Source organism: Zeus faber (genome assembly GCF_960531495.2).
Source record: "Zeus faber genome assembly, chromosome: 6".
In the NCBI taxonomy this organism is placed as follows: domain Eukaryota; kingdom Metazoa; phylum Chordata; class Actinopteri; order Zeiformes; family Zeidae; genus Zeus; species Zeus faber.
In genome coordinates, this window is record NC_137201.1 from 22,285,085 (window position 1) to 22,298,403 (window position 13,319).

General features: G+C 50.6%; 1 protein-coding gene across 1 annotated transcript in view; it reads left to right on the plus strand.

Moving 5' to 3' along the window:
* Window positions 1-2,311: 2,311 nt before the first annotated feature.
* Window positions 2,312-13,319, plus strand: part of LOC307231439 (PDZ domain-containing RING finger protein 4) — a 56,388-nt gene continuing 45,380 nt past the window's right edge. Inside the window, exon 1 of the mRNA XM_080002145.1 lies at window positions 2,312-2,480. Within this exon, the coding sequence (XP_079858271.1) occupies window positions 2,412-2,480 (69 nt within the window). The 5' untranslated portion in view covers window positions 2,312-2,411. The remainder of the gene's footprint in view (window positions 2,481-13,319) is intronic.

The following is a 13,319-nucleotide window of genomic DNA, read 5'->3' on the forward strand; positions in this document are numbered from 1 at the left end:
GCTATGGCGTCTTCAGCGGCGGCCCAAGACGGACGTTTGTGTTCCCTGAGTAAGGAAATCCTTACTCCTTTCTTTTCCGAGGCCAAGATTCTGATGCACTCCGATGCTTATTGTCAGCAGATTCTTGATATCTAATATTTGTCTCTCAACACAGCCGGCGCGGTTTCGTTGACCCTCGATCGCTCCAGGTGGTACGACTGTGCTGACCACGGACAAATAGACGGCAGTTGTCCGCGGCGCCCGGCGGCTCTCGCTTCCTGGTTCGCCTCGGCCCCGCGTTTTCATCATCGTCCGTTTGGTTGCCGCGCAAACACAGATTGCCTCCGCCGGCGCCGGCGCCGCCGCCACCCCCCGGGACAACAAAACACGATAACGCATCACATCCCCGCTTCCCGGTCTCCGAGCAAGACTCTCTGATGTCAAATTGACACTTTAATGAACAGCTCTTCATGGGTTTGCTATTGCTGGACAATTGCAAAAAAAAAACGCTTCCCACCGATTCTTCAGGGCGGAGTGGGAGTGAGGACGGCGGAGGAGGGGTGGGGTTGGTGAGGGGGGAGTTTTGGTGAAGGGAGGACAGCATTAACCACGGTGGCGCGCTGCGGTGGAGGTAGCTGTTTTGGCTTTCCTCCAGGCTGTGGGGGTAAAAAAAGGCCCGGAAAATCTGATTACGGAGTCCCTCGGGGTGGGATGCCCGGTAGTCAGCTGATGAGTGCTCATCTACTTTTAGCTCTATTTCGGCTCCGAGAGCCTCGCCGTTGGCTGGGGGGCCAATTTGTTACCAATTATCGCTCGTTAGCGCGGCTTCCTGTTTGGCGAACGGGGGTTCCGTGGCTGATGCACTTGCTTCCCACTATTGTCTCGTAATTATCGCCATTTGGGGGAAGGCAGCGGTGGATCTACATACTTCCAAATCTCTTGCTTTGCTGATTGCCGATACGTCGCGAAGACCTCATTATCCCACACCTGCGGCGTCTACAATTGGGTAATTGTCTCAGGTCCCCACCGCCCCCCGTCGCCGGCAGTGTGACAGGTCTTCATTTTCAAAGCCCGTGTCAAAGTCATCTCGAAAACGTTAAATCCTCTTACGTACTGTACCCAAGCTGAGGTCTACCCCGCACTTACACCAACGCTGCCTCATTTATTTTGACGTGGCTTGAGGAAATACACTGGAATGAGCGATCGGTAACAAAGGACGCTCTTGGACATCAAATTGGAAACAATGTTTGGTTATTTAGTGCTGAACTTGCTTATACACTGTTGTATGTACCCATGACCGTTGCTTTTATAATTCGGTTCTCGCGGTAAATTGTGTCGTGCAAGCACGGCATCCGACAGCGCAAAGCTACCTCGGGATAGCCTCGGGAAGCGGTTCTCAAAGTGGAGTCCGGGGCCCTTGGAAAATGATTATTTAACCTTCACCGTTATTTAATGCGCAAGAGCTAAGCGCCATTAGAGAACGTACAGTGACCGTCTCTATCCCTCTAACAATGGTATAGATGCTATATCATATCAAACCGTAACAACCTTGGGGTCCGTTTGGGGTCCTCAAAGGCCTAAATTGCGGGTCCTTGACGTGAAAAAAGACTGAGGAACCGCAGGGCCTGGAAAAAACGCCTCCGGCTCTGCCGTCCTCCTCGTCGCGGGCGGTCAGAGACGCCGCGCACACAAAGGGGCGCGTTGTGCAGGCTGCCTCCTCCGTCTTAATGAAGCGGGCGCTTTCCTGGCTCGCGCCGGCTCCTCCCTCCTCTCCAGCCTCCCTCCTTATTAGCCACCTCCCTCATGAATATCCCACCTGTCTCCCACATAATTCATGAGCTGGTGTGAGCGTAGTCATGTGCAGCGAGGCTTGAGAGGAGAAAAGGCGGGGGAGTGTCTCAGCGAGCGGGAGTCACAACTCCAGCCAGCCAGCGAGCGAGTGTGTGTGTGTGTGTGTGTGTGTGAGTGTGAGTGTGTGTACGGGTCTGTGAGAGAGAGAGAGCGAGCGAGAGGAGAGGAGAGGAGAGGAGAGGGGAAGAGCTCTGCTGATGCTGAAGCCACTAATACTACTATTGCCACTTCCACTGCTGAAGCTGGTGCCGCGTCTCAGACAACAGAGCATCTGTTCTCCAGACCCAGCTGCAGCCGCGCGTGTGTGTGAATGTGAATGTGTGTGTGCGTGTGCGTGTGTGAATGTGTGTGTGTGTGCGTGTGTGTGTGTGTGTGTGTGTGTGTGTGTGGGGGGGGTCCTCCGCTCGTGTCTGATTGCATGCGAGCTCTGTCCATGAGATGAGAGTGAGCGGATCGGTGTGCTGCGCCTGTGTGGGATTGATGCCTGCTAAGGACTGACTGATGAGCACCGGGGTGATCCCCTGTGTCCGAACCACTGCTCGGGGAGAATTGGACGCCCGGCGTTTTCCACAGCGACTATAATGGGCTGCAATCTGTGCACTTTACAGAAGCGCGAGGAACACTACAAGCTGCTGTATGAGATTGCACAGGTGAGCACACGCGCCGCCGCCGCCGCCTCCGCCGTCCGCGTGACGGGTCATACCGTGATCCTGTGTCTGTGCGTTGCGTAAGACCCGCCGCGCATGTGTCGAGAAGTTCCGGGTCGCCGCTGCTGCAGGACGCGGCTTTTGAAATGGCTGCAGCGCAGCAGCCGCAGCGTCCGGGTCCTCGACAAATTAGGCACAGAAGTGTGAGTGATAGTCAGACGGACGAAACGAGGCAGCGTATCGGACGGAGAGTGAGACTCACTCTTCACCAGCCAGATGTGTTTACGAGTAATGAGTAGCGGCTCGGCGCCCGCGGCGGGCAGCCCTCCCCGTCCTCGGAGAGCCGAGCGGAGGGGAAGTTGCTCGGATTGGGCGTCCTCAGGCATTCTCGCGAGGAGATTTGAAGGGGATTTGACACCTTGTAGGAATTGGCATCGTTCCCGCGTCCAAGGCTGCAGGTTATCCAGATGCTCGGAGGGTCTTTTGGAATACATGTATTTTTTGTGCAGTGTATAAACATTGTTTTAATGCGTGTTGTGGGTCTTGTAGTAGAGAAAACCTGAGGGGCGTGGGAAGATTAAAAAAAAAGCCAAAACTCTCCATCGCAGCACCACTCGATGTACGTGCGGCTTTCGTATCACTCTCGTAAGATGAGATAACAACTTTATTGTCCAACAGCGATTGGACATTTGCCTTCGTTGGAGTGAGCGCTGAGGAATCCTCAGGTGCGCTGAGCGTGTCGATGAAAGCAATATGAATTCAGAATGGTTCGTGCAGATGTGACCGCCGGACCCGGACGCAGTTTGCCGTCACGTCGGCCCTTCTAGGATCCATCATCATACAGAATTAAACGGTAAAGCCTACAGTGACCGGGGGGCGGGGTACGTTTTGTGAGACTATGACAAAGGACGACAAACCTAATCGAGCGTTTACTATCATCAGCTCTGATCTACCCTCAGATCTACCCACTCCCTCCTCCCATGACAGCCTCATAACTCTGGAGCTCCAAGTCTCGTGGAGTGGAGCCGTGATCACCACAATGGCTCCTGCCTTCACGCCACTGCGATCACAGCCTCATTAGCCCCTTTTTATACCGCCACATCCTGTGCATTAATTAGACGTGAAATGTCTCTCTTTAACCCTCGCGGAGAGACGGGGGGTGGAAGAGGGGGACTTAAATGCCGCTGAGTTAGCCGCAGCCGGCGGCTTCCAGGCTTAGGTGTCACTGGAGACACTGCCAAGCTCAAGTGACGACCATTGTCCCAGGCATTGGGGGGCCGGCGAGGGGAATCATCCGATTGGGCTGTCCAGGGAGCCGTGAGCCGCCAGCATCTCCATCGGGTGCGGAAGGTTGTATCACCTGAAAGTCTGCTCAGTATTACCAAGCAAGTGTTGTCATTAGGGACCCTGGGACCACTGGTTTTTGAAAGTCGTATGACATCACCACTCGCACACAAAGAGCGCTGTTCAACACGGCGCTGTCGGGCAAAGACCAGCTGTACACCATCAACAAATATGATGCAACAAGACACGAGAGCAAAGCTGAACCAAAATGAACCTTGGCTGGTTTGAACGCCATGGAAACTCTGCGAAAAAAAAGGCAAACACCATAAAACGGAGCCCTTCCTTTACCGGTACGATAATTACAGCGCTGTAGCCATTTGTCCTTAAATCTGTCGTTTGGAATTGGACCCGTACGAGTCCGTGTTATGAGGGATGATTCGAGTGCAGTCGAAAGTTGCGAACTATTACTTCCCCAAACACAGCACCTCTTCGATGCTCGGATTACTATTACGATCACTATGGCTTTACTTGTGTTGCAACCAATTTAATGTCCGCATGAATCGTTTTTTTAACAATGTGGTAAAAGACTAGTGGACGTCGGGTACAGCAGTCGCCCTGTGGTATGCAGGTCTAAGCAGCCGATAGTATCCGCGGCAGTTGCCGTCTCCCTTCACCCGGAGTGTAGAAATATTGCTTGTCTTGCCGCTAGTGCCTCACACTGCTCCAGTTCCTAGGAAATGGAGTGGAATACCCTGTCGATTTAGCAGAAGGGATTGGAAGCCGCCAAGTGGGCCGCTCCCCGGGGCCCGCTCTCCGTGTGAGAGGGACTCTCCGGTGTGTCTGTCCGCCGGCAGGTGTGTTCAGCCTGTTCTGGTGAACCCCCGAGGGGAGAGCTGCACCACCAGCGCCTCCTGGCTCAGAGCTGCTCTGGGAGGCGGAGGAGAGAGGGATATGGAGCGTGGAAATAAAGAATTGGCACGGGAAAAGAGGGCACAGCATTAAAATGCCTAGTTGGGAATGGAGGGAGGGAAAGAAGGGCAGAGGAGGGAGGAGAGTGAAGGAGAGTCGGTGGTGCCTGGCTAATCTACTCGGAAGTTTGCAGTTATTTTGAAATCATTATTATGTCATTGTCATTATTCTTAGTGGTATTACCATTTTTACTACTGTTATTATTATTATTAGTAGTAGTACTAGTAGTAGTAGTTGTAGTGGTAGTAATAGTATTACTACCATGAATAATATGATCCTTATTATTGTTGATATTATTAGTATTGTTGTTAGTATTACCATAATGCCATTATCCCAAACAATGCTCACGTTCCAAAAAAAATGAATTGATGAAAGTGTGTGTACATGCCAACACACACACACACACACACACACACACACACACACACACACATACACACACACACACACACACACGCACGGCATACTGTCACGCAGATTCATTCATCCTAAAAAACAAAAGCAAAATCACCATGAAACCATGCTCAACAAAAAAAGAAAATAGAAAAACAGTGTGCACTTCAGAGAGGGAGAGAGAGGGGGAGGGAGAGAGGGGGGGGGGGGCGGGAGAGAGAGAGAGAGAGAGAGAGAGAGAGCGGGAGAGAGAGTGGGAGAGGGAGAGAGAGAGCGATAGGGGGATACCCAGACAGACGAGTGTCTCTGAGCAGCAGGTAGAAAGTGTGTCACTGTGTCTTTGTGGGCTGGAGGAGGAGGAGAGGACGGGGGCGGGGACGAGCTCTCCTCCCTCCCCCTCCTCTTCCTCATCTTCCTCCTCCTCCTCCTCCTCCTCCTCCTCTCTCTCCTCCGCTCTTCTTTCACTTTCTCCTTGCCATCCCTCTGTTTTCAGCATTTCTCATTCTCTCATTTCCACATTTTCTTTCTTCCTTGGTTTCTGTCGTTGTCTGTCTCCTTCTGTCCTCTCTTTCTGTTGTTGTCATGTTCCTTCTATCTATGTCTGTCTGTCTGTCTATCAATCTATCTATCTATCAATCTGTCTATCTGTCTGTCTGTCTATCTATCAATCTGTCTATCTATCCATCAATCTATCGGTCTGTATATCTATTTATCTATCTTCTGTATCTTTCTATCTGTCCGTCTTTCCGTCTGTCTGTCTGTCTGTCTGTCTGACTGTCTGTCTATCCATCTGAGTTTTCCTCTCTGTCTCCATCTCTGAGGCTCTCACTCCATCACGGTTTAAACAATAACGTTTTATATCACTTTGCACCGTGCAGACGGTCGGTTAATCCTGATCACGATGCGGAACCGGCGAACGGGTGCGAAGAAATCAAATGATGAAGGGATGAAGTGATGAAATGATGAAGTGATGAAGTGATGAATGAAAAGGTGTGACCCCGTTTCACTCGCTGTCTCTCTCTCCATCTCCCTCTCCCCATCTACCTCCGTCTCCCTCTCTCCATCTCTCTCTATCTCCCTCCATCTCCCTCTCTCCATCTCCCTCTCTCCATCTCTCTCTATCTCCCTCCATCTCCCTCTCTCCATCTCCCTCCCTGCATCTCTCTCCATCTCCCTCAATCGCCCTCTCTCCATCTCCCTCCATCTCCCTCTCTCCATCAATCTCCTTGTCTCCATCGCTCTCCATCTCCCTCCATCTGTCTCTCCATCTCTCTCTCTCCATCTCCCTCCATCTCCCTCTCCCTGTCTCTCTATCGCCCTCTCTCCATCCCTCTCCATCTCCCTCTCTCTATCTCCCTCTCTCCATATCTCTCCAGCTCTCCCTCTCTCCATCTCCCTCCATCTCTCTCCTTCTCCCTCTCCCTATGTCTCTCTATCGGCCTCTCTCCATCTCCCTCTCTCCATCTCTCTCTCCATCTCCCTCTCTCCATCTCCCTCTCCCTATGTCTCTCTATCGGCCTCTCTCCATCTCCTTCCGTCTCTCTCCCTCTCCCTCTCTCCATCTCCCGCTCTCCATCTCTCCCTCCCTCTCTCCGTTCTCAGGGCTGCAGGTGATCTGCATGGTGATTCAGCTCACCTTTCGCACACACTCCACATTCTTTATTTATTGTGTTGGTTCCTTCGCTGAACGAGAGCACACAGCACTTTCCTTCCTTCCTTCCTTCCATCCTTCCTTTCTCCCTCCACTATCTCTGTCCCACCTACCTCACTCTCCCGTCCTTCCCTCCTTCCTTGTTTTCCTTGTCATGCTTCTTTCCTTCATTCCTTAGCTCTTTGTCTTTCTTCCCTTTCTTTCTTTCCTCCCTTCCTTTCTCCCTCTCCTCCCTCCCTCCCTTCCTTCCATTCTCCCTCTCCCCCCTTCCTTCCTTCCTTCCATTATTTCTTGCTCTCCTCCTTTGCTCCCTCATTCTCCTCCCTTGCTTTCCTTCCTTATTTCCTTCCTTAGTTCCTTTCTTTCTTCCTTCTTCCCTCTGTATCCTTCCTTCATTAATTTATTCCTTCATTCCTTCCTTCCTCCCTCTGTGTCCTTACTGCCTTCCTTAGTTAATATCTTTCTTCTTCCCTTCCTCCCCCCGTATCCTTCCTTCCTTCATTCCTTCCTTCCTTAGTTAATTTCTTCCTCCATGCCTTCCTTCCTTCCTCTCGCTCTCTCTGACTCACCCCGCTCTGTGTCCTCTGATCTCTCCGCTGGGTTCCACTTTAGTTAACCTTCCGGTGATTGTTCTCACTGCAGAACGGACGGAGCCCGGTGAGCCCCGGTGGGGGTCGTTCGCAGAGCTTTCGCCGGAGCAAAATGACAAATACCTGGACACGAAATTACCAGAGTAAAAAGTGAAAGCACCACATTGACATTTTCTACTTGAGTTAAAAGTACAGAAGTACTCGCTCTCAAATGTACTTAAAGTTTCAAAAGTAAATGTACTTCTCATATCCGGTGCTGATATAAGAGAGTCCATCGTCCTTCATAAAGTGCTGCTGTCCATGTGTTAGTGCATGATGCTGCAGATCCTCATTCCGATTCACAAACAGTATTATAGGTGGTGTCATAGTCATTGATAGGGACTTGCAATGCGATTGGAAGTTACAAATCCAGAACCAGGGGGTTGTGATTGGGCGTGGCAATCCCTCAGTGTCCAGCCCCTCCCCTCGCCAGGGCCAGGCGGCGTCTGCGTTCCGCTCACAGCCGCGTGGACCCAGCGCCGCGTGGCTTTTCTTTCAATTAGCGCGGCAGCAGATGTTTACGAGTGGAGTGCTCCCCTCAAAGCGGGCGGATGGAGGTTTCTGCGTCGGCGCTTCAAGGGCCCCGCTTTGTCTCTGCGTAGCACCTCGTTTCCGGATAGACTCGGCAGGGGGAAAAAAACACAAGGAACCGCGAGGAGCCTCCAAGGTGTAAGCCCAGAACCAAGCAGCAACTTGGCAGCCATTGTTAATTATCTCGGGTAATGGGTTTCATCCCGCTCAGAGCTGAGTAAAGGCCCTCTGTTTTTCATTATCCCCCCCCTTTTTGTGCATTTGACCATGGCCTATTTTTCTCCGGTTTTCGAAGTTTAGACAGCAGCGGTGGCGGAGCAAGTTTCATACATTTCATTATGGCAGGGCTGCCCACCCCGCTGCATTTAGGGAGGAAATAGAAGGCAGCCTCCCAAGCAAATGAGACACAGCAGCCCCTGATAACTGGCTGCTGCATATGGATGAGGACCAGACACCAGCATCGTCTCTCTTCAGGAAACAAAAACAAGGCTTGAACGGGTAGTTAGGAAAGATAGTTAGGAAGGACATTTGGGTGAGGCTGGAAGACTCTGAGTTCAGCAACTCCATGTTGCGCCGTGTCACTTGGTGGAGGGGAAGGGAGAGAAAGGCTTAAATGAGGCAGAGCCGGGTTCCATTGCTCCCGGGGTGAGGTGCTGGGGGGTGATGGCTATACGGGCATTGAGGTGTCAATGCAAAGGAGCGGAGGGCGAGGGCGTCGTAGACCGCCGGACACCGCCGACCACGGCTTGAATGCACCCTCATTCGGTAGCAGGTGGAATAGCCACCGCCGAGAATTCTGAGACTGTGGCATAGCAGGGAGCAAAGATATTCACATTGGGAGACGGAACCTGCAAGCGGAGAACCATCGTGTGCGTCTGCGTGTGCGTGTGTGTGTGTGTGTGTGTGTGTGTGTGTGTGTGTGTGCGTGCGTGCGTGCGTGCGTGCGTGCGTGCGTGCGTGCGTGCGTGCGTGCGTGCGTGCGTGCGTGCGTGTGTGTGTAATGTAAATGTAAACTATGAATGTCACAATGTCAGAAATGTGATATTCGATGCAATTTGAAAGTCATTGTAATTCCGCGATTCTCAAGACCCATGACCCGGTTGCCATGGTTAGGTAAACAACAACAGAAGCCAAGTCTAATATATTACAAAAACCCGAAGCAGTGGCAGATAGTCCTTCAAGTACTAATACGGTTGCATGAAGTAAGAAAATAAACAAATATTAACGCAGTGGCTTTAAAATTGGGGTAGGAGTGAAAATCGAAGGACGTCGTGATCCATCTATCTAATAATCGAATGACGTCGTAAGTATTTAGGTGTCACAATGATCATTTTAGCGATACGTTATGAAACGTTATTCCTTAATGTGATTCCTAAATGAATGGAAATGTCACTAAATAAATGGGGATGCTGCCGGTTGAGGTGCGCGGCGGTTTGAAGTGTTCCTGCTTTTATTTGAAATTCTCAGCGGCTCAGAGCATCCACCCTCGTCCCTTCATCCGCCTCAAAGGCACCGCACTTCCACAAGACTCCCTTTTTGCTTTTCCTGCTTTTTCCCGAGCCGTACTGCCAGCTGTCTTTATGTTAATTATTTTGTAGATGGCTGGGTTTTTTTTCGTGGTTTGTGTGGCTAAGTTTTGCAACTTCACAAACAGTCACCGCGACCAAATCACCGGCGATACCGACGGTCGAGTTTATCTCTCAAGCCCTTAATCACAGTATGGTCTTGAGAGGCTTCACATTTGACGTAGAAATCAGCGGTGTCCGCCATCATCGCAACCCCCACCCGGACAAAGACCACCTGGGGGGTGTAAATGGAAGAAACCTTGAGAAGGGGTTGCAGCTGCAATGGATGCCCAGTTTGCGACAGTATCATTTTTTTTTAAGAATATTTATGGCATTTTATAACAAGTGATTAGTTGTATACCATATAATACCCTGTGTTTAAACAGACAGTATGGCATGATTTTTTCAGAATTTTGGCATCACCTCAGTATCACAGTGTTTTTACCCAGCGATGCCCAAGTGGCAGCGTTCACATCTACTTCCATGTGTTCCCCGCCTATCTTTGTGTCGTGCCTGTGTTTGCATGGATGGACCGTGTGACCGAGTTCCTGTGCGTGGGATTGATGTAATGAAAGACTACTGAACCTTGCTTTCACCCCCACCCGCATCCTCAGACTGCGAGCTACAAAATGCCCTCATCCATCTTCCAGCCCCATTTCTTTTTTTTCTTTTTTTTTTTTTTGAAGGATGTCCCTCAACCATTAAAATTGATAGGAGAGAACAAAGAGGTGAGGGGAGGAAAAAATGTGCCACTTGATTGATCTCGTGTCCCGCCCAGGAGAGATTAGCCTGAAATATAATCTGCGCCGCCTAGGTCGCCGTCGCTGTTCCCCGGGTATACTAGACGCCATATTTTCTAATCTCCGCCATTGCAGATAGATATACGGACAGACGGATCAAGAGACCGACAAGGATGTGGAAACACATGCGCATGCACGCGCGCACACGTACACACACACACACATATACAACAGGGGGTTCTAACCTCTCGGAGGCAATTCAGAGAAGCCATATATCTGCCCCCCTGCAGCCCAATTCCCATTCCCCTCGTCAGCTTCATGGCTCCCACAGTACTTCATCCTGCACTTTCTAATCAGAAGCTGAATCTGTCAGCCAACCGTGTTTGATTGCAGCCCAAGTGGCCGCTTGCGAGGCTTGCCATTGTCTGCCCAAAGATTCCCGGCAGCTGAAATTGAGATCTAAATATGCTGAGTTGATCTTTTTTCCCCACTTCCGCAGAGTTTTTTTTTTTTTTATATAAAGGAGTGGTATTAACCTACTCTCTCGATGTGGCCCCCTCCCCGGAAGAAGGCGCTGCAGAGAGTGTTGCGTAACCGCAGACCTCCACTGAATGTGTCATTAGGTGTTCTATTTTAATATTGTGCAATTTGCACATTCAAATGCTTGACTGACCCCGGTGTAAGTGGCAGCGGCAGCTCTGGCAGATCTGAATGGATGACTTGTCGGTGTAATGTTATCCTTTGTCGGTGACAGAAAATTAAAGTAATAAAAATCCAGATCTCACATCTGTCCTTTTTCAACCCAGAGCCGCGTATCGTTTGTCTCCGGTACGGGCGGTGAGCCGCCGGATACGAAGTCAATGGGTTTTTATCAGTGGAGCCCACTCAATTTGATTGTTGAGGGGCAATAAGGATTAGAGACAGAGCTGATGAGCTGACCTTTTCCGTTTTGTCGGTTTCCTATCCCAATAAGAGCCCAGCTGACCTTTTCAGTGGCGCATCAAATCCCCGGACCCCCCTCGTCTCCTCACTCCGCCGTGGCCCCCTGCATGGAGGGGCTCTTCAAAATGAGTTTTATCTTCCAGAAGCGCTCCGCTCCATCTTCGTACTTTCTTCCCTCTCGCGGATGCCCTGAAAAGACGAGCAAACAAACCGGCCAACTGTGCTCAAGGGCCAAAGCTGTTTATGGCAGAACGTCCGTTCCTAAGGTATTTCAGTGCAAGGAGAAATTGGTTGGAGCAGCGGAAGAACTAGCTCCAAGCGCAGAGGCGTCAATGCACCAATTACCGCACCAAATGCTCCTACTGTAGCAGGTTCCATCCCCATGATCTCACCTTTTTATTTATCCCCAATCAGCTGATTTATTCATTGAGATGTAAAGCATCGCAGACTGGATAATCTCACCTCGGATGATGAGGATGACTGCGGGCGCGCCGTCACCCGCCCCGCGCGAGTGACGCCAGGCTTTGTCTCGATGCGTGTCTTTGTTTCGCGCCGATCAAAGGCCGTCAGGTTCGATCCGACCCGAGGGTCCACGGGGGGACGGAACGTGAGCGCCGTGTCTCGACGCCGATCCCCCAGGCTGATGAGACGAAACCGGCGTCGGAACGGCCGGGTTGTTGAGTACGCGCGTATAGAAATGGGGAGAGGGTGCGGTGGGACAGGGCGGAGGGTGCGACACATTGGCTCGTCAGCCTTCAACAAAAGGACATGAAATAAATGTCTCCACCCGAGTTTGTAATGCATTTGAAAAATCTCTTCCTATGTGTGTGTGTGTGTGTGTTTGTATGGATTTGTTTGTGTGGATTTGTTTGTGTGGATTTGTTTGTGTGTGTGTGTGTGTGTGTGTTTGTATGGATTTGTTTGTGTGTGTGTGTGTGTGTGTTTGCGTTGGAGTGTCCGCCGCTCCCTCTAAGATGAGCTAAAACAAAGAGGCACGAGAGGCACGGAGGAGGCGGTGCGTCTGCATCCCGGGAGCCTCTCAGTTGATTAGCTGTATTTAAGCATTGAGAGGGACCCTCATTAATTCATTACCATTCACAAGGAGGCATCTCATCTGCTTCCCTAATTAGCAGGGATTGCATGTGGACTGAGAGGGATACGGCTTTAAGCTACAAACCGCTCGTCTAAGCGCCGTCCGCCGTCTCTATCAAGACCACCGTGAACAAGGAGGAGAGTGAGGATAATAATAAAGCGGTTCCCAGCGCTTGGCTTTAAATATTCAGGCATCGATCGGCCCGTGCTTTAATGACCCTCAGCTTCCGCGAAAATGAGGAAAAATTCTCATCAGAAAAAAAAAAAAACGAGATAACAAAGGAGAACTTACCATCAGGAATGAGAGATGTACAATGTGTGGTCTCGCATCGCTCCTTTAAAATTGCCCAAAGAAAACACACAACTGGCTCTGCTCCCATGGGGAGAGAAGGTCTGTATTTTGTATCCGTGTGTTTTTTTATGTGTTTGCTTGGGCGGCCAACGAGACAATATCTTCCTTTCTGTCCTGTTGAAATGGGAGAGGACCTGGCGGAATACACAGGACAAACCTTTTTCTTATCTGCATCCTACAATGAGCCCGGCATCCAGCCTCCCCATCATGCACCGGGCTCAGGGTATCGGCTGTGCCATCGCCGCTGACATTTCGAGAAATAGGGTGGTGTCGGGACGGCGGGGGCGCCCATTTGATCTATAGCTGATAAACGAGTCGAGAAAGCTCTTTCCTCAGTAGATTCTCCCAATGCTCACAACGCAAGATGCTCTTTGCTATTGTCTCTCTGTTGCTATTTTTCCTTCTCCTGACTTGCCCTCTGCTCCAGTCTTGTCAAGGACGCTTCGGAGAAGTTGCTTCACGCAGGCGCTATCTCTGAAACGCCCACCGGGCAGTGAGATTGAGCCTGACAAGACGAGATTTATATATATCTTTGTATGGGCAGTCGTCTACGGTATATATATATATACAGACATACATACGGTCGTTTTCATTTCAAATAGGAAATTAAAGCGTGTTGGCTGTTGGGAACATTGTCCGATTGTATGCAGCACAGAGTGTAAAAAAAAAATTCCTAGATGATCCTAGTGGAACA